The 23,109-nt window shown below is 29.2% G+C and overlaps 2 protein-coding genes across 6 annotated transcripts in view; both read right to left on the reverse strand.

The window, feature by feature from the left end:
- Positions 1-23,109, reverse strand: part of rho-5 (rhomboid-5) — a 228,511-nt gene that overhangs the window by 77,140 nt on the left and 128,262 nt on the right. The window lies entirely within an intron of this gene.
- On the reverse strand, positions 11,706-14,010 carry LOC149030637 (uncharacterized). Its single transcript, XM_089178120.1, has 2 exons — positions 12,307-14,010; positions 11,706-11,955 (listed from the first exon to the last, which is right to left on the reverse strand). The coding sequence occupies exon 1, from the start codon at positions 12,944-12,946 to the stop codon at positions 12,308-12,310; it is 639 nt and encodes a 212-aa protein (XP_089034246.1). The 5' UTR covers positions 12,947-14,010; the 3' UTR covers positions 11,706-11,955; position 12,307.

Raw genomic sequence — 23,109 nt, forward strand, 5'->3', positions numbered from 1 at the left:
AAATACCATGGTTCAAAACTATGCCAGTCATGCATGGAATTCGTAGTAGATACCGCAGCACACAACCAAGACCCATTAAATTCGTATCCATCGTATGATTGCGGTTTTCGATTAGAAATGAAACTTCAATGCGATTACGATTAACTCCTTTGTATCTTTAATCTCGTTGATATGTTTTTGAAAATGATTTTGTTTTTTTTTTTTTTTTTTTTTTACTTTTTCTATAATTCCATATACATACATTTTCCATTGAATTTTTTCGATTCCATTTCAATAAACTTTAACAAACCATCGTATACAATTTAATCAAATAGATCGATCATAAAATAAAAATAAAATTAAAAATCAACGTGTAGAGAGGTGAATATTATAATCAATAATTTTACGATGTTTTTTATTTTTATTTTTTTTTTTTAATGTTTATTAAGAAACTAAAGAGTGAAAAGAGTATGGAAGAAATTAATATTTGTATTCATTTCGTATAATTTTATTTAAAACATTAACATATGTTTTAAACCATTTATTTAACTTTTTCTATAACTATATATATATATATTTATTAATATTATATATAATATTTTATATAATATTATAATATAATATTAATATTATATAATACATAATATTTTAAATATATTCTAAAATATATTTTATAAAATTTCTATATATTATATATAGAATATATTCTATAAATATATATATTTTATATTTTATTATATATATATATATATTGTTATATGTATATTTTATAATATTTTATATTATATATATTCTATAATATAATTTTTAAATTCTATAAATTTAGAATATATATATGTAATATAAAATAATAATTTAATTTATATTACATAGAAATAATAATCGTAAATAAATTAAATTGATTTAATTCAGGTAATCTAATGTTAACAAAAAAATTATTACTCTCTCTCTCTCTCTCTCTCTCTATCTTATTTCTTTTCTACGTTTGATTGTTCATTTATTAGTCTCTTTGTCCTTATTGTTAATCAATTATTTTTCTATCGATATAATTGTTTTATATATAATTGAGTTTATTTTCTCCAATTTAACAATTTTTAATATGATCAGATCGACATTTGAATTAACGACGCACATCCTCCCACTTTCACCTCCTCCCACCCACCTCCTCACACCTATTATTTTCAGTTTACGAAGCACAGATGTACAGTCGGCTACGCAATTATCGAAGAACACGAGTGTATCTGACATTTGATAATATTACCTGAAGCTAAACTTCATAGTAATCCTCTAATTTATACTCAACTATACAACAGTTTCTCTCTTTGTCTTTAGTTCTATCATTTCTATATATGTATGCACACATATATATATATGTATTAATAAACGTTGTGTATACTCTTACAAAGATAAGAAATAATTTTCTATCGAAAATCGAATTTCTTTTTTAACTTTTCCATTTGACCAAATTTGTTGGATAGAAAATAATTTGAATGGGGACATCGAAATGAGACTTGACGCCAAAATTTGTCCAAAGTTTACGTGACTTTTTTTTTCTTTTTTCTATTCACTAGTTTACCTATTCTTCTTCTTCTTCTACTACTATTATTATTATTATTATTATTATTCGTAGGACCCTTCCTTCCTTCCTTCCTTCCTTTCTTCTTTCCTTTCTTACTTCCCCATAAATCTCTGAACAGTGGAGCATTGCTTTTGAGAATCTTCGTTCGCTTATTTTACTTCAAGAAACGTACGAAAAGTTCTTTGATTTTCACAGTTTTGCTATTCTCGATCGAAATACAGACATCTCTTGTGGTTTATTCCAGTTCGTACAATAACATCGTTGAATGTGATTCTAGTTCACTATCTTCTTCCTCATTCCCCCATCACCCCCTCTCTCTACCCCCTATCACCATCCCCTTCCTTCTCTCTCTCTCTCTCTCTTTCTATCTATTTCTATTCTTCTATTTTTCTACGTAAGAATAAGTACCATCCAACTTAAAACTTTCATTCGCTTTACTTCGTTTGCAATATGCTTTTTTGTTTGTTAAACTTTCAATATTTTTACTTACGTAAAATGTTCAAAAGTTCGTAAATATAATTATATAATATGTTAACTTGTAAGATAATTGAACAGTTTGAATAATGCGTTAAAGATTTGCATGATTAATGTCAACAAACAAATATAAACAAATTTCATATTTTTTAAATTTTCATTACGAATCAAAATAAACCAAAACTAAAGAAAGAAAAAAAAAAAGAGACAAATTCATTGCTTGTCAAAAAGGATTCTTTCATATAATAACAACATTTGAAAAAGATTCGAGTGACAAATGAATAGACAAATAGATAGATAAATAGATAGATCAAGAGAGAAAAGAGGAAAACGAATAAGAGTAAGGGTAACGGTATAAGGGTGGTGGTGGTGGTGGTGATGGTGGAGGGAAAAGGATAGTCTTGCTTTCGTTTTACTTTACTAATTTGCCAGATGAACGTTCATCTGTCTCTACAGACTTTGCCGTGTAATTACCTCGTGTCACGGTGAAACCACTCCTTCTAGTCATTCTCATTCCCTCTCTCACTCATTCCCTCTCTCACTCATTCCCTCTCTCTCTCTCTCTCTCTCTCTCTCTCATTCTCATTTTTTCATTTCTTTTCTTTTTATCTTCATCTCTTTCTTTATTTCACTCTATCTCCATGTTTTTACTCTTCTTTTTGGTTTTCTCAGACCATCTCCTTGTCCTCCTTTAACCCTTGCTTCTCTTTCCTAGAGTACACCCTTCCTCCCCCCTCCTCTCCCCCTACCCCTCCTCATCCCTTTGGATCCGTTGCAAACTCTCTTATTCGTCGTGGCTTGCTTTCATCCTCCCGGCTATTCTCTCTCTTTCTCTCTGTTTCTCTCTTGAACTCTTTCTATCTCTCTCTATCTTTCTTGTTTTTTTTTCTTCTTTCATAGTTTCTTCCTTTACCCTTCTTCTACTTCTTCCTCATTTGTCACAAGTGTCTTATCGTGCACCGAGTAAATTATCAAGCGACGTTGGAACAGAGAGGGCTTTTTCCTTTTTCCTCTTATTTTTTTTATTTTTTCTTTCTCTTTCTCTCACACAACTTACGCGTTAGCCTCCTTTCTTATATACGTCACGCAACACACCTACATATATATATATGTGTGTAGGTATATTGTATAGATACACGTATGGGATGATAAATGAAAAAAGAAGGGTTTGATATTTCAAAAAGGGCCTTGTATTGTATTAACTCACGTAAACGAATAATAAATGTCTAATTGATATGTGTGATCGTAATATCAAACTTTACGATGTATATTAGTCGAACCATATTTTTTTTGGGTGTCTAATTATTTTGTTATAAACGAAATAAGTGTGTATTATTTCTCACATTTGTTATTGTTTTGTTTTTTCTTCTTACTTTCATTTGTCGTAATTAGTGACGTAGTGAGTGTTAATTTGAAAAAATAATTTGCAAATGTTTGATTTGAATCATCTTCTCTGTATATAGATAAATGTTTGTATTGGTAAAGGGTTTGGAAAGGCGGTTTTGTTGGGTCAAGGTGCTTGAGGGGTGAATAGAATTGATATGACGAACAAATACAATACTATTTTTCAAAGATAGCAAATGGAACGCCATTGTCTCGTTATATTTTGACGTCCAAAGGTAAAGGATGAACGATCGACTGTAAAAAGGAAAGACGTGTAAGGGACCTGGACGATACTTTCAAATTGTTCAAATACACCGTAAAAATATTTTTATATTCTTGTTGTTAGAAAAGAATGTATGTATGTGTGTGTGTGTGTGTGTATGTGAGTGAGTAAGTGAGTGAATGAATGAATGAATGAATGAGTTACTGTACGTACGATAGGTCAAACCATTAAACACGTTTCTCCTGTTAGAATTTCTTTACATTCTACAAAGTTATTTTGTTGGGAAAAGTCACGAAAAAAAATAAAATAAAATAAAATAAAAATAAAATGAAATGAATATAAAAAAAGAAGAAGAAGAAGAAGAAGGAGTAAACAGGATTTTAATTTAAAAAAAATGTATTTATAAACAAAACTTATTTATCAATTATTAATAAATCATCGTGAAAATATTTCCTACAACTTTCGTATTTATTGAAAAAAAAAAAGAAAAGTAATTTGTTTTTGTTAAATGTTAACCTTACCAAGTTTGGTTGTGAGAAGTGGGATTTGGTATAATTGACTTTTCTAATAAAAGAACAAACAAAATTTCATTATTTTTTTATATATACTAACAATATTTTCTTTAGTTTATAAGTCACAAGTAGTTACGGTTGGTTATAAACAAACAGGTTCCTTTTTTAGTAGACAAACTTACGACATATATTCTTACTATCTACCCTTCCCCCCTTCCCCCCTTTCACCCCACTTTTTCCTTTTTTCTTCTCCTCTAGACTCATCTTTTCTTTTCCGCTTCATCCTTTCCTTTTTTTATTTTTATTTTTATTTTTCGCATGTGTTGCTTGCTGCTCTACCACCAACATTTGTAGCTACGTAGCGTTGTTGTATCTTCGTAAAAAAAACAAAAAAAAAAAACTAAAGGAAACTTTGCTACGATCGTTTTATACATTTTTGACGAAGAACTATTTCGTTGTCTTTTCCCACTTTTTTTTTTTCTTTTCTTTTTCCATCCCTTTTTGTTTCGAAGTACCTTCTTCTATATGCATATATATATACCCTTTTCCTTCCTCCTATCATTCTTACCCTCTTACTCATTCACTTTCTCTTTTTTGTTTCTGTTTCTCTCTGTTTTTTTCCCTCTCTCTCTCTCTCTCTCTTTTTACGTGTGTTACGTTACAACGACGTAATATAATTTTTAAAATATCGTGTTGGGAAAATTTTGTACTTTAAAGTAAGGAGAGAAAACTTGTGTAAAAAGATAAGAAAAATAATAGTTCCTGTTTTTTTTTTTTTTTTTTTTAATTTTTCTTTCTTCCTTTCTTTTAAAAATTTGAAACAAATAAGAAAAAAAGTCAGAAAAAGATGTAGAAATTATTGGGAAGATCGATTAAATCGGTTACATTGTTCGAATTATAGTTTATAAAATAACATTTACATATGTGTAATATTTAAAAGTATTTTAATATTTGTGTGTGTGTGTTTTTTTCTGTTAACCTAGTATGTAGGATAATTGTTATCGCGATTTCTTTTTATTTTTTTTATTGCGAATTTAAGGATTTATTATTTAGGGGTTATCTATTTTATGTATTCTATACTATTGCAATTGTGGTATTATTTTGTGTGTTATTATAATTTACTAAATAATTTAGAATAATATTGAATCAACATTTTATAACAAAGCCATAGCAATGCGTGGTCAGAGGCATCCTAGTATTATATATATTATTATTATTATTATTATTATTATTATTATTATTATTATTATTATTATTATTATTATTATTATTATTATATATTATTAATATAATATATTGTATTATTATATAATATATTATAAAATATATATATATATATATATATATATATATATATATATATATATATATATTCTTACATCTTTTCTTTTATCTTAAATCTTACACTACTTCGTTTTGTTGTAACTTTTGAAATAAATCTTCTTTGTAAGTAAGTTGTGGCGAGAAAGAAGCGTACAAAATTTTTCCTAGCTTTTCACTTACTGGTTCTCTTTCTTTCTTTCTTTCTTTCTTTCTTTCTTTCTTTCTCTCGACTAGCATTTGCATCTTAATATTAGATTACAGCTACGAAAGTAGAGTATCAGCGTATAAGAAAGAGATATAAAGTGTACGAATGAGAAAGTACGAAAGATAGGTGTTAAGGAAAAAAAAAAAAAAATAAAAAAAAAAATGAAATGAATTAAAAACAACAAATTGTCAGAATTTGTTTTCTTCTTCTTGTTTCTTATTATTTTCTCTTTTTTTTATTTTCCCCCCATCCCCCCATAACTTTTTGGTATTCGAATCAACTGGATTACGGATGGTTTTCTCATCTAATGTTTAAGCTTTCTTATACCATTTTCTAGTTTTTTTTTTTTTTATATGATTTATTATCCAAACACCGTGTATATAAACTATCTTTATAATTGATTGAAATTTGATAATAATACGATTGAAAAATTCAAATTTAGAAGAACTTAGTTTCAATGGACGAATTATTAATCTTTTGAAAATGCATTAAAATTGTAATAAGAACGTGACTTTTACAAAAAAATACATTAAAATCGTCAAATTGAGAGTCGTATTCGGTGGAAAACAACTTATCGGGGACATTAAAAATCCATTTGGTATGAAGATTCTTCTGAAACTCATGCGAAGAAAATTCATACGGTTGAATTTTAAACTTGAATTTAATGTATGTAAGAGTAACTATCATCTTTAAGTATAAAGCACGTATAAAGGAGAAAATCGATCGATGAAGGAAGTCAAAGTATTATAAAATAAAATAAAAATATACGAAATTTTTTTTTTTTAGCAAATTCACACACACACACACACACTCAACACATACATAGAATACATAGCAGCAATCATCATGGAAATATTATTTCTGAAAGAAATTCTAAACTCGTACGATACGCTTAACAGATTTGTTTTTTTTTATTACGTATGGTTTCACATATATCTAATAATAATAATAATAATTATTATTATTATTATAATAATATAATTAATAATAAATTTATAAAATCGTAGAGATAGTAAAAAATAATTACTTAAGAATTGATATATGTTTTGTTATATTTTATTTATTCGAAATTTTTATGAATTAATATTAATTATCAAATTTTATTGACAATTTTATTGTTAAAATCTTAAACAGATTTACATTTATTACGATATTAAATAATTTTTTTTTTTTGTATAATAAATCGAATTATTATATTTCAACGTACTTATAGTACTTTATTTCAAGAAAACAATAACAAATATATGTGTGTTTGTTTGTAGAATATGGAGAAGGGGAACAACAACAACAACAACAACAACAATAATAACCAGGGGTATCGAGAGATCGATTATTTTGTTCAACCTTTCGTTCAACCTTTTTCTTTTTTTTTTTCTCTCTCTCTCTCTCTCTCTCTTTTTCTTTCTTTTTATATTTACTCTTGCAATTTGGTCGGCTTGCTGATTCTTCTGGACCACCAAATTTTTGATTTTACAGAAAACGTATAAACGTGAATAGGAGAACGAAGATAAAATAGAAAGAGACGTAGGTGGTGGTGGAGGAGGAGGAGGATGCCTAAGGGGTAGGGGGTAGAAGGTGTAGTGAGGGCTGGGAGTTGGGGGAGGGGGAGGGGGAGGGTTGGTAGGACACACAACGTTGGTTAAGAGATTTTATACCGCGCACGGTCATCCAAACGGACGAAAAGCTTTTCAATTGGAAATACCCATCACAGTGGTAGATTTTATCGAGCGTGATTTAGAACCATCCGGAAGTGATGACTTCGATAACGGTGAACTTCCCCTTCCCCTACCCCAAACCATCCTCCTCATCCTTTTTTATATTCCTTTGCTTTTCTCTCTCTCTCTCTCTCTCTCTCTCTCTCTTTCCGTTCAATGGAGAAAAAGTAGAGAAAATTGTGTGTATAGTTGATCGAGATAGACAGTTACGTTTTTCAAATTATTTTTATACCATGCATATAACCCTCCCCCCTCCTCCTTCTCCTCCTCCTCCTCCTCCTCCTCCTCCATTACTCTGTCTATAGGAACCATGAGAATTTCTATTAGCAGCGTATATGTTAGCTTTTACAATTTCGTTGAGGTTGTTTTTTTTTTTTTTTGAAATGTATCGTGATACAAGAATTAATCATAGAAAAAAGTAAAAAGTAATCTATCGTTTAATTTATAAAGAGAAAATTTTTGTTGTTTTTTTTTTTTTAATCTTTTGCTTCTATTATATTTTTTTTTTTTATTTTTTTTTACTAAACTCTTTTAACTAAAGAGCCGCAGTTTCACATTCAAAGAGTCGCATGTGGCTCGCGAGCCGCAGGTTGCCGACCCCTGTCCTATACCGCTTTTAAGAAAAATAAAAAACAACGAGAAAACTTGAATAAAGAAAAACAAAGTGACCGTATATGTGTACGTGTGTGTGTGTGTGTGTGTATGCGAGAGAGAGAGAGAGAAAATAAAAGAACAAATAAAAAAAGGAAACAGAAAGTTAGAAAGAAATAAGTAATAGTAGTAGTAGTAGTAGTAGTAGCTCCTTAGTCTCTTAAATATTCACCGTAGCTGGCATATTTAAGTTCGAAAAGGGAGATATAGAACGGTTATAGAAAAGGGAAAGGGGTGGCAAGGGAAGGGAAGGGAAAGAAAGGGAAGGAAGACCCTCGAGACGATAGGGCCAGAGACAGGGACCGACTTAGCGAGTCTCCCTTCGGAGGATTCACCCACAAAGCTTTTCCTTTGTTCGTTCCACGTTACATTAATGTAAGATGGGTGAAAGAAAGACAGATAGAAAGAAAGAGAAAGAGGGAGGGAGAGAGAGAGAGAGAGAGAGAAATACAGATTGATCGAAAGAGAGAGAAAGAGAAAGAGAAAGGATGATAGAGAGAGAGAGAGAGAGAGAGAGAGAGATAGATAGAAATAGAAATAGAAATGCATAGATGGAAAGAGAAAGAAGATAAAAATATATCAAATGAAAGAGAAAGAGAGAGATAGATAGATAGCAACAGAAATGCATAGATAAGAAAGAGAAAGAGATAGAAATATATCAAATGAAAGAGAAAGAGAGAGAAAGAGATAGAAATAGAGATGCATAGAGAGAAAGAGGGAAAGAGAGAGATAGAAATGCACAGATAGAAAGAGAGAAAGAGAAATGAGTCTGTTCGTAGTTCATAATTCACCCATACCCCCTTTTCCACCCCACTCTTGACTATCCTCTTTACTACTGTCACCTACCTGGAACAAGTACCATCAGAAATGGCATCTTATGTTAGCGAGTTTCGAACACGATCGGAATCTTCTTACAATGCAACGTCATTTTGCATTTCCTTTATTTTCATTCTATCTCTTTCTTTCTCTCTCTCTCTCTCTCTCTCTCTCTCTGTCTGTATGTTTCATCTGTTTCTCTCGTTTTTTCTTTTATTTAATATTCTTTAGATAAGAAGAGATAATATAAATGAAGTAAGTAAAATTCGTTGGATGAATAATTGATGATTTTTATTAAAATAATTATATAAAACTAGGGGTGCCTCGCCATGCGTTGCTGTGGCTCACAATCAGTCCGATACACACACGTCTTGAAGTCAACGAATTACCTTATACCGATTATAAATTGAGATATAAACTATCCTATCTTTCAAGTTGGATGAAACTGCACAAAGTGTGCAAAATTTGATTGAAATCGATTCAGTAGTTTAAGAGTCCATTGCGGACAAACAACGTGACACGTAATTTATGTATATTAAAGAAGAAGATAGTAATAGAGACAACGTTAACCTATAAGACTTCAAATAATTGTATTTTTCCAAGGCCCTTTACTAATACTATTTTATCTTTCTACCTAGGTAGAAATTCTAAATTCGTGAGAGAAAGAAAATAGTAATAGTAATAGTAGTAGTAGTATGCTTCCGTGTCGTTTCGTTTAACTCACCCTCGTTAATCGCGAAATATCGTTGTCACGTTTTCACGAGACAGGAGGGAAAGTTTTGAAAACGAGAACGGCACCGAAACTAATGCTAGTCTACGGGAAACCGGAGAACCGTGCCGGATGTTGATTAGAAGCATAATTTGTTACAGGCAAACTTAACCCCCCATCCTCCCATCCCCCATCCCAATCCCCATCCCCTTCTATTTTCCTTTCCTTTCCTTTCCTTTCCCCCTTTCGAACGCGAGAAGTTTCGAAATTACGCTTCCGTTTGTCTTCTCCTATGGGTATATATGGGTACGTATATATATATATATATATGCAATCGTATAATAAGGGTTTGTATCTTTTTCTTTTTTTCTAACTGCGAGATAAATTTGAAAAAGAAATTTTATCTGAGTTATGCGATTAAAGAAAAAAAAAGAAAAAAAAAACATTGTTCCGTTATTGTAAACGATTATAAAAAGTAGCATTTTTATTTATTAAATCAAATATATTTAGTAAAATAAATGTTCGGCGCATATTTATGAATATTTTATTGGATATAAATAATAATAATACGTCAATATTTTAAAAATATGGTCAATATTTATAATAGGGATGGAGAGGGTTTGCGACAGGGTAACATATTGATACACGGGGAAGAGAGAGAGAGGGGGAAGGGTGCGTGTATTGATATTTTATTATAAATAACTAAAACCATTTATTCTCAAATACTGCCAATATTCATATATTAATCGTTGTAATATTGACCATTCTTGTATTTACATATTAATATCTTACCATATATAAACATTGACAATATATTTAAAATGTCGATTAATAAAACAAAATATTTTTCTCAAAATTCATTTCAATAAATATTCTTTATGAGAAATGTATTAATTTAAAAAAATAAATAATGATTCTTTCGTTTTCATTTAATACGATAATTAATATTACATTGAAAATGCTAAATAAATAAATATATATATAAATATAGTTTTATAAATTAAATTTAATTGTACTTGTAGAATTTAAATTTTTACATATAAATATATAAATCAAATTTTAATTTTAATTTTATAAATAAAATTAATATATTATATTTATTTAAAAAATAAAAATACAAAATTAAATAATAATTAAATATAAATAAATATAATAATCAATAAAAAGCATGCTTTTAAAATATATATATATACATACAAATGTTAAGAATTTATTTGAAAAAGTTAGTAAAAATATATTAAAAAATTCTATTTCTATAAACAACATAATTACCAAAAAAAAACCACTGTAATAAATTTTAACCAAAAAAAAAAAAAAAAAAAAACTAAAAAGAACATCTCAATTACGTTTGATCGATCTACTTGATTCATAAAAATACTATTTTACTTATTTTTCTTCTTAACAATACATGTATCAAACCGATGTTAAAAGAATAAAATACAGACATACAGAGAGAAAGAGAACAAAAAAAAGTAAAAAAAAAGTATTAAAAAAACAAAAAAACCTGAAAGTAAAAGGAGAGTGGTTAAAGAAAGGAATAAAGAAAAGAAAAGAAAAGAAAAGAAAAGAAAAGAAAAGAAAAGAAAAAAAAAGTGGGCAAGATCGAAGACAGGTTGTCGATAACATCGTTCTTTGTAACAAACCCATGTGGTTTCTTCTCCTCGGACAAAGTAGGAGTATGAACTAGGAAATCCGCCTGTAGGATGGATCCCATTTTCTTTCGAGATAAACGTCGGTGTACACCTTTACACCATACCACCACCACCATCACTACCACTACCAATACCATCCCACCTATCATTTACTACTACCATTACACCATCTCACTTTTTCACTTCCTTCATGTTTTAACTTTCAATCCCCCCCCCCCCACCACCACCACCACCCCTTAACCCCATACTTCTATCTTTTATACGTACGAAGAAAACCAACACTACTAAACGTTTAGGTTAAAATCGTAAAATTGCGAGTCTTTTTGAAATGCTCCAAAATGTTCTCTTACTTGCATCCTTTTTTGGGGTTTTTTTTTTTTTTGTGTTCTTTATTTCTTTCTATCTATCTTTCATTACATGAGAGAAAAATGTGATATCGTTTTTGAATTTTAAAATCCACAATTTTTCATTTACGTATTATAAACGAGTGCATTAAGGGTTCATTCTGGTTTCTACGCCGAAAAAAAAGGCTATTTTCACGATTTTTTTTTAGGCTTTGTAGAATACATATACATATGAAAGTTGTTGAGTATGATAAATACACTCTAGAAGTACAAGAAAAAATTTTTTTTTATTGTTTTTAACGTTTTTTGACATCCAAAATGGCTGACAAACGTGAACCCGTCAAAAAAAGGTATGCTGTTGGCGGGCATCGAAATTTGAGAACGGGTGGTCTAAAACAAAAAAATTAAACGGTTTTAAATTTAGTATGACAATGGCTATCGGGTATGCTAAAACTATCAATTTTTATGAAAACAGAACAAAATGACGGCCATTTTTTCGAAAAATAAAAAAATCAACGATTTTTTTCGCAGTTTTTTGTAAAAAAAAATAGTAAAAATTAATATTTTGACTTGGTTGTAGCATGCGAGATAGCCATTCATGTGTAGAGTATGTGGTTAAAATTTCAGAAGGATCGGTTGAGTAGTTTCGGAGATATCATGCCCGCCAACCGAAAAAATGTTGTTTCGAGAAAAACGCGTTTAAAGTTTCTTTTAACAAATTTTTAAAAAGTCTGACTTTACCTTATTCTGCGATGCCTGCACCATATAGTATGCCTTCTGCTTCTTCAAAATATTCATTTTCTTCCACTGTAGCCTTTTTTTGTTGTGTCCTGGCCTCTATCAAAGCTTCTCCGCTCAAACAATTGGCTGAGCGCACGCGCGTGTTGCCGCGGTTACTAGCGTAATTGACTGCGATAGGACCAAGTTTTATCCCCAAAACGTGTATTATTTTCAGTATTGGATCAAAACCTTCGTTAAATATACAAGCTGCCAATTGACAAGCTATTTCCACAATTTTTTTACCATTAAATAGATGTTTAGGCACCATAGCCCAAACGCATTTGTTGAAGCACTCATTATTATTTTGAGTGTTGCCACCTAAACATCTTTCAAGCAATTCTGGTTTTGTCAGGTCTTCGTACACTGGCTTTAATACTTCTTGGACATCTTTAGCGAGAGGAGGAGGATGTTTATAAGTATCAAGGGTTTTAGCTGCCTCAACTTTACGATACTTACACCAGTTGCTAGAACAGTATGTATGTTGCGGGTCATCATCAGTAGAAATTTTGTGATAGTACCCCGCCCAAATTTCCTTTCTCATGTTCTCAATTGAATTATTTCTTTGAACAGCTAACCTATAGTTAGTTGACAATTCCTTCATCAACTTTATAGTCAATCGTTGAGTTTTAATCACTGGAACACTTTTTTTAATAACTTTTTTCTTTTTTACAACTTTCTTCGGTCCTTTTTTTGCAGCAGGTTTCTTGGCTTCCGCTTGTTTCAAAGCTTTTCTCTTTTGAATCAGTGCTTTTCGTGCTTCATTAGCACGGTTAGTTTACTCGTTTGGCAACATGTAAAACACACTCTAATTTTTTGATAACAAAATCTTCGCCGTAGGGAAAAACATTTAGCAACATTTGAAAAGTTTTCGTGTCGCCATCGCCGATATAAAAACCATATTTTACGGAGAACTTCTTGAGTGATCGAAGAAACATCTCCACGATACCATCAACCTCCATCTTCCCGGCACTACCTTCATGGTTTATCGTACAATGCGTTTTATGCTGTTCGTACCAGGCAAGATAGTTTACTTCCTTCACTTTTCTTTTCCACATCTCACATCCCTTACAGTAAGTTGACCTTATAGAAACGACGACGATTTTTCCACTGTATTTTAAAATTAGAGAAACTATTCCAATCAACGAAGAGAATCCTCTTTTGGCCCAAGAGCCGTCGCCAGAAACAGACAGAATATTCTCTGGTTCTCCTCGTATCTTGTTTTCGAGTTGCTCTTCGGTGACGGCTTTATGCGACACTACGTTAAAAACAGTATTGACCGCGATTAGTATAAAGTCAACGATTCCATAATATGCAGAGATACTTAAACCTTTTCCGAGGTCCATAAGTTTGCAAAACATATTTATACCATGCACACCAATACCAAAAAACCTTTCCAAAAAAAGAATATAGCGAAAAAAACTGAATACTAGTTTTGTTTTCCTACACCATTCTGAATAATATGCAGAGACATTTCCACTTAAACAACCGTTTATGGTTTGTCTCCTCTCTCTGTAATATCTCTGTGTTTGGGTCGCAAAATAATATACTTAGACTGCTCGGATCGTTCTAAAATTTTTGTATGATAAATCTACATATGTCTACTTTCGAAAAATGCAAAAAAAAAAAAATTAATTTTTTCAAAATTATAAACCAGAATGAACCCTTAAACGTAGCTTAAAAAGCTTTTCTTTTAACAAAACCAAAAAGTTTTTTAACTTGTCATAGTTTGTAAAAAGAATGGGAAAAGTGAACGAGATATGAAATGGCCTACAAGTTTGAACGTGAAAATATCTCCAGACTATGTGTACTTAATGTTAAAAAAAAAAAAAAAGAAAAAATACAGAAAACAGGGAAATAAATAAATAAATTTTCTTTCCTTATATAATACAAGTTTTTTTTTTTTTTTTTTTTTTTTACCTGGAATACTTAAAACTACAAAATATATTTGAAAGAATGGGGAACGAACATTTATAGTTACGTCACTGTTAGCTAGGTAAAGATATCTAACAATAAGAGTAGAAAGATAGGAAAACGAATGGACGCGAATAAAACTAGTGAATTTGTGGTTGAAGGAAAAACAAAGTTAGTGAGAGTGAGTGAGAGAGAGAGAGAGAGAGAGAGAGAGAGAGAGAGAGGGAGAGAGAAAGAAATGATTGTGAAGAAAGAAAGAAATCGTCGAAATTGTATAAAAAGGGCAGGAGAGAGAGAGAGAGAAAGAGAAAGAGATAGAAGTGGGATAGGGCAACGATATAAGAGCAAAAGAGATAACGATAGTTATATATATATATATATATACCCGGATAACAAGCCTTTGCCAGCACGTAAAACTAACCCTGCCGCAATCCATTAAAGGTTTTAAGGAACTGTAGTTAAAGAATAGTTTATATAAGTACGTATATTTGTGTAACTTATGTGTGTGTGTATGTGTGTGCGTTTATAAATACAAAAATTATACCAAAAGTTATTTTATTAAGAAAAGAAATATAATTGTTCGAATAAATCTAATTAATATTTGTATATTGCTATTTTATTTTTAATTTATAAAATAATTTAATAAATTATTAAATAAACATAAAATAATTTATTTTTTATTTTCAGCAATGTTTTATACAGTGAATATATATATATATTTATTCTGAACCCACCATAGGGATATAGCGAATTTTATAACTAACACCACAAAGAGGATGGATCTCAGTAGTTGTACATTGGTATTTTTATTTTTTTTTAAAATAATAAAAAAAAATGTAGGATTTTAAAAATATTATCCAATAGTTTATTTCGTTGTTTGTAACATTAATGTATAAATAAAAATGTATATTTTATTTCAAACGTGTCAAGAAGACCCATTCACGTTGTCGACAAAAGGGTTTAAATTATCTAGCAATGTTAAATTAAAAAACAAAAAAGAAAATATATAAGCTCAAACTATGCCATCGTTGAAAATACTCCCTTAATAAAAAGAAATAAAAAAAAAAAACATTTTCCTTACTTATAAATATTTAATATTATTTCCTAAGAAAGAATAATTTTTTCATTCGTTTAAACCAAAGTTATTATTGGAACGTTTGGACATTTTATATTTATGTATATGTACATACATTTGTATTTGTGTGTGTGTATATATGTATGACCGAATGAGTTAGGGATTAACCCTTTTTTTCTTCTTCTTCTTCTTTTACTTTTTCTTTCTATTTCGCGTGTTCTCGACGAATTTTTGTTAAACCCATTTCTTTTCTCTTTTTATTTTTATTTTATTCTACCATCTTTTTTTGTCGAGAAAGAGAGAGAGAGAGAGAGACAGAAAGAAGCATAAGTAGAGTTAAGAATACGAAAAAGTATTCATGAAGGTAGACAAGTGCATGGGGACATATATATACAGATATATTTACACACGGACACACACACATACAAACACACGTACTTATGTATACATAAAGTTGCACGTGACGGTTGCTATCTACGTTTCTCGAACGATATCGTGCACTTTGAGATTTTACCCGAGCTCGTTCGAGCATGATCTTGCTAACGTTAACCACACGATAAAAAGAAAAAGAGAGAGAGAGAGAGAGAGAGAGAGAGAGAGAAAGAATTAATAGTATAAACTATGAAAAAGTAGGTTTGTAATGACCTTTTTAAAAAATAGTCTTCAATTGTAATTCTTAATTTGTTCATACAAATTTATTATTAATTTATATATTAATATAATTATTATAATAATTTAATATAAAATAATCTATTAAATTTTATTAAATTAATAATAATTATTGTATTATATAATAATAATAATAATATTAATATATTTATATAAATTTACTAGGGGTGCCACCGCCACGCGTTGCTGTGTCTCACAATCGTAACAAAATTAATGTAACTGTGCAAAGTAACGAAAAAAAAAAAAAAAAGAAAAAAATGTAATTTATAAATAATAAACGGAAAAATTAGAGAAAAAAATCGAATATTTATAAAAGTTAACAATTTACGAATATAATTTACTTTTCCCTATGAAAATTACAATTTAAACATCAAATTGTAACGAACTTTTACGGCATGTTGGATATAGTCGTCAAATACGCTTAACTGGTTAAATAATGTTTGATTTATTTTATTAATTAAAATTTTTCAACATATATATATATATATATATTAAACAAATGTATTCTTTTTTTTAGTTTAAACAATTCATTATATTAGTAGATTACAGTACTGTGTGCAAAGTTAATAAACATTAATCAATCAAATACTATCTTTTCATATTTCATTTTCTCTCTATTTCTCTCTCTCTCTCTCTCTCTCTCTCTCTTTTATATTTTCTTTTATATTTTTCTCTTTATATCATCTATTAGAAGAAAAATAGACATTAAAGGACAAATAGATTTTTCTTTTCTTTGTTCACTGACAACTTACTTACACATTGAGCTTCCTATTCCGATGAACATACATTCAAATATATAGTAATAGTAATAGTAGTATATAATAGTTCAAATGGACGTATATATATATATATATATATGTATGTATAAGTGTATATATGCATTGAAGTATTACATAGTCTTTCTCTTTACTTGAGCAAGTCTTAGAAGGTCTGCTTCTCGATTTGTTTGTCTCGCAACTTTCACGAGAATATACATCATCGTGTGTCCAACTTTTTGGCTCGTTTCAACTCTAAGGGCTAAGTGATCCGCAAGGCAAGCTAAAGGAACTTGCAAACCAAAGGATAAAAGGATAGAAAATGAGAAAGACAGACAATCGTATATAAAAAGAGAGAACAACAAAAAAAAAAAAATGGTAAAGAATGCTTTCTTATTATCTTTCTTTTGTATCCAATGGAATTTAGAGAAGATTGAAAGCAACTTTTTTTTTTCTACTCTTGTCTTACGAATTCAATTACACGTACTTATGTATATTTGAATTATATATTTATATATATATATATATATATATATATATATATATATATATATATATATATATATTATTATTATTATTATTATTATTACATTTTTATTTTATTTTATGATGAAAAAAAAGAAAGAAATTTTTTAAAAATATTTTATTAACCTTTAACCAGTTTTAAGTTAAATAAAAATGTTTTATTTAATAATTAAATATTAATGCAATTGTAAATTGACACAATTAAATTTATATTAAAAATTACTCATCTCTTTTAATATATTATTTCTAATTTTTTTCATTAATCAATATATATGTAAATATATTCTAAAAAAAAAAATTCAACGTGATGAGTGTATTTGTAAAAATAAACCATTTATATATATTTTAAAATATTAAAATATATAAATATTAAAAATAAACCATATATATATTTTTCTAAATATTTATTTCAATACAAATAAATCGTCGAAATTTCGATAAAACGTTGTTCTAGTTTCTTTCAACCTTTTATAAATGATATTATAAATGTATATATGTATAGTTACTGTATTCTCTCTCTCTCTCTCTCTCTCTCTTTCTCTTTCCCTTCTACATGTATCAGTTCGTCTTTGTCTTATTCATTGTAAGTCGGTTCTATTATTACATTGTCTGCAATTAGTAACTTTCTTAGTTCTCTTTCATTTCTCACTAACTCACCCTATTTCGTCTCAGGAGACACAAAGGGTTCTTATAATCATATTGATTAAAGCATGATACGGCACGAACGAAGACTTTGTAAACGTATTTAGCAGATCGATAATATTTCAAACCCTAACTGAACACCACCACCACCACCCCCCTACCCACCCCTACTTCCCTTCTCGTGTCTTCAACCCTTTTACGTTTTCATTCCGTAAGTTTCTTTGAAATTTTCTTATCGTCGTCTTACTTCTTTACCATTCTTTTGTTTTTTCTTTATGCTTCCTCCTTTTTTTACCTCTCAAGAGTGTTCGTATATAAACCATCATGTAAACACATAATATACTTGGAGTGCCTTCCCCCCCCCACCCGCCCACGCGTTGCTGTGGCTCACAATCAGTCCGATACTTTGTTAATAAATAAATAATTCGCGAATATAAATTGAGAAATAAACTATCGTATCTTTCAAGTTGAATGAAATTGCACACAGTGTGAAAAATCTTATCAAAATCAGTTCAGTAGTTTAGGAGTCCATTGCGGACAAACAACGTGACACATAATTTATATATATTAAGATAAGATGAATGAGAGTTCGTTCAGATAATATTGAGTATATTCAAAGTATTACATGTTTCTATGTAAGTTCTCTGGTTTTACTGATATCCCAACCAAAACTGTGTATTCTATTAAATAAACAAAAAGGGTAGAAGAAAAATAGAAAAAAAGAGAGAGAGAGAGAAAGAGAGAGAAGGGAAAAGAAGGTTAGTAAAACATGACAGAGAAATGAATACAGAAACAGAAAAGATAGAGGGTTGTAAAGATGTGAAAGGAAGGAAGGAAGGAAGGGACAGGGAAATAGAGAAAGAGTAAGAGAAAGATAGTAGATTACAAAAGCATAAGATAGAGAAAGAGAGAAGGTAGTAAAAGTACGAGAGATAGAAGAAGGATGGTGTGGGTGGAAGGGTGGGATAGAGGGTGTAGAGGAAAAGTATTTCCGTGCATACCCTTTCGATACGTCGTTAGATACGTATGAAATATTCATGGATAGCGAAGTAACCCCTCTATCGTTATACCAGAAAACGTGGGTGGTGGGATTCGATGTTTCAAATAGAAAGGAAAATGTGTGTGAAAGAGAAGATAGATAGATAGATAAATAGATAGATAGATAGAAAGAGAGAGAGAGAGAGAGAGAGAGAGAGGGGAAGGTTCCTCGTTACGTCAATGTCATAAACAATCTCACTTTTGAGAGAACGATGCATAATTTCAAGATACCATGTAAATGTGATATTTCCATTACACTTTTTCTTTTTTTTAAATAAATCGTTGAAAAACTGACATAAAAGAGGATAGAAAAATAAAAAAGAAAGATAGAAATAAATGTCGAGTATTTTCAAATATATCCTAATTTCTATCAATCGAAGTTTCGATCAAGCATACTTCTTCGTTTCGTTTGAGTAGACAAACAGATAGATAAATAAAACTGAGAGAGAGAGAGAGAGAGAGAGAGAGAGAGAGAGAGAGAGAAAATGGTAGAGAAAGATTTTTCTTGACGTCATACTGTAAACAATCTCATCCTGTAGAAAACGATGAATAACTTCAAGATAATTTTATATAAATATGATATTTCTATATTACATATTTTTGTTGTTGTGAATAAATTGTTGACAAACTCACGGATTTATTTAATTTTTTTTCAATATATAAATAATAATCGTTGAGAAAATCGCGGATTTATTTAATGTTTTTTCAATATATATCAGAATGAGTTGAAAGAGGATAGAAATAAGGATAAATAAAGAAATATTAATAGAAATAAAATAATAATAATATAGAATATCATAATCATATTGTAAACAATCTCATCCTTTAGAAAACGATGCACAACTTCAAGATAATTTTATATAAATGCGATATTTCTATATTACATCTTTTTTTTTTCAATAAATCCATGAGTTTCTCAAGGATTTATTTAATTTTCTTAATATATATATATATATCAGAATGAGTTGAAAGAGTATAGAAATAAGGATAAAGAAAGAAATAAAAATAAAAATAAAAAATTGAGAGACAGATATATATATATATATATATATATATATATATATATATATATATATATATATATATATCTAGAAATAAATGTTGAGAGAGAGAGAGATAGAGTATTTTCAATATATCCTTATTTCTATCAATCGAAATTTCAATCAAGCGTTCTTCCTTTAATCACTTCCCTCCTTGATTATCGTTCCTCTGACGTAATTACACCATCTCGATAGTCGAGTATCCTCTCAGAGTTTGATTTCTGCATCTCTTCTATCTATATATACTATCTTCTTATCTACCATCGTTTCTTAACTCTTACGTAAGACTACTACTATTATTATTATTATTACTACTACCATTACAATTATCCTTTACACTGATGTTCTTACTTTTACGGATGTACAATTAAAAAAAATACTTAATAACGACAAGAATTTTTCTTACTCTTAAATTAGCAACGATTCCTTCTTCACAGAACATAATCTCGTTATCTTTCGTTAATATCACAACGTTGTTAAATGATCTTTCTTTATTTTCTTACAAATTACATCCTTACTTCCCTTTCCTCCACTACTCCTAATCAAACTCATTTTTTTTTTTTTTTTTACTTTTTCTGTCTGTCTTTGTATATTTATTTATAATCATAGAGATACAACATATAGAGCAGAACTAGGGACCCTCGAGGAGGGACGCGCCAAAGAATTTTGGGGGACAGGAACTTATGTAGTCACGTAATTGCGCGCGAATCAATGAAACATTTGAAATAGTATCAAAGTTGTATATAATAATAGTGAATAGTGTAGGGAGGAGGGGGGAGGGAGTAGTAGAGTGGTGAATTGATTTGACAAAATTATAAAATAATAATGAATTGCATCAAATACAGAAAAAAAAAGAAGTGAACCATATTTAATGATAATTAAAAAATTTTTATATTAAAATAGAATAGGTTAGACAACAAAAATTATTATTATTATTATAAATTAAAAAAAAAAGAAAAAAGATTTAATTAAGTTTGATTTGATAAAAGGCATTACAGTATTTAGAAATTTCGAAACAACTTGTAGGAATTTATTCATTAGAAATTATCGAACTTAAATTTCATTCACATAATGAAATTTATTGATTTTAAAACAACTAGAAATTGAGAAAAATAAAGAGGGAGAGAAAGAGAGAGAGAGAGAGAGAGAATTGTAATCTTAGAAGAAGAAAGAAACTAAAGATCTAATTAGATTAAAATTTATCGGACAGTTGTGTTAGTATTGGTGATTGTGTGGTAGTTATAAAGGGTTGTATAGTATTAGTGATGCTACTGCTGCTGGGTTTCAACTCTTAAAAACTTTCGTAAGACGAGCCTTGGCTTCACAACGGATTACAAAATAATAGCTCGGTTATTAAGAAACTATGGTGGTGACCGTGCATATAACGTTGTCGACTTTATTAAGAACTTTATTTCTTTTTTTTTTCTTTCCTTCTTTCTTTCTTTCTTTCTTTCTTTCTTTCTTATTATTATTATTCAGATATTTCATTATTTTCATACGGTTCTCCGATTCTATTCTTTATCAAAATTTCATATTAAAAGTAATTATTTTTTTCTGTTCGTTTGTTTCCCCCCCCCCCCCATAATATAATAGAAAATTATTATATTCAATTATTATACCTTGTAGATATATTGACATTTTGTAATTTCATCAATTTTATGATAAATTAAATGTTAGATAAATGTGTGTGTTCTTTTTCTCTTTTATATAGTCAGTCATAATTTATATACAACTTATTCTACACATACATGCATGTTATATAATGTATATAAAATTATATACAAAGTGAGTGAATAAAATTACAATGATTTATTTATCAAATATATTTCAAATTGAAATAATTCGACCAACACTAAATGCAAGTAAAAAAAAATATATATATATATATAGATATGATATAGTATCAGTAGGAGTGGCATAAAGTTGACTCAAGTATTTTTAAATCTGCAAAATTCCGATTTCAAAGATGTACCTTATTTAGGTTAATCGATCATAATAAAAAGAAATTCAATAAAATGATAAAAAAAATTTTTTTTAAAGAAGACTAGGAAATTAATTAAAAAAAAAAAATAAAATAAAATAAAAGAAAAAGAAAAAGAAAATTAAACCAGTCTAACACTTTTACATTTAAAATAATACAATATATATATATTAATATAAATTAATATAAATTAATATTAATATTAATATATAAATATAAATAAATTAAAATATATATATATAAAATATAAATAAATTAATATAATATTAATATAAATTATAACGAAAGAGCAATTAATCGAAAATGTTAATACGTCTGTAAACATAAAGCAGATTAAGTTGTGAGGGGTGGGGGGGGTAGTTGCCATACTCGATACGTCATCTACATGATTTAACAGAATTCTCGGAGGTTGAGGTATAAATGGAGGTGGTGGTGAAGGTGGAAGTGGAGGTAGAACGGGAGGTTCGCGAAATCGAGTAAATCAAACGCACGTGACTCATGGTAACACTAGCTGCTAACCACTCCACTCTCACGACCGGAAATGGGATCAACACTTGCATGAATCATCGTCACCACATGGTGTGCCTTTACTGAGAGAGAGAGAGAGTAGAACCGATTATAGGTGTGTAAGATCGAACCACTGAACGGAAAGGAAGACGGCAAACGTGCGACCAACTAGAAATGGCTTTTCGAGACTACCGGAAGTACGCTTGCAAGACACGTCTCTACGATACATTTAACCTGAGGAAAGATATTCTCTCACTCTAGGGAAATCGAAATACCTATGGATATTGGTATATATATATATAGATATACACTCTATGAGAAAAACTATATTTAATCATTGAAATAATCAATTTTCCTAATATTATGCATGGTTGTTATTTCGATGCATAAATCATTTGAAAAGATTGAGAATTTAATTTAAATCATATTTTTTTCTTTCTTTCTTTTTATTTTCTCTCTCTCTCTCTCTCTCTCTCTCTCTCTCTCTCCATTGAATCATGGTCCTATGGAAATAATATTTCATTGAATTTTTTTTTTTTTTTCGTTTTCTTCTTTTTCTTTTTTCTTTTTTTTTTTTTCTATGCATAATCATGCGCAGAAATTTAATTTAAACAATTTCTT

The sequence above is a fragment of the Polistes dominula genome, unplaced genomic scaffold, assembly GCF_049000335.1.
Source record: "Polistes dominula isolate Pdom_NZ unplaced genomic scaffold, Pdom_raw_medaka contig_77, whole genome shotgun sequence".
Lineage (NCBI taxonomy): Eukaryota > Metazoa > Arthropoda > Insecta > Hymenoptera > Vespidae > Polistes > Polistes dominula.

Bases quoted from the DNA above. Each gene is read 5' to 3' on its own strand.
- LOC149030637 (XM_089178120.1), bottom strand. From the start codon at position 12,946: ATGAAGGAATTGTCAACTAACTATAGGTTAGCTGTTCAAAGAAATAAT.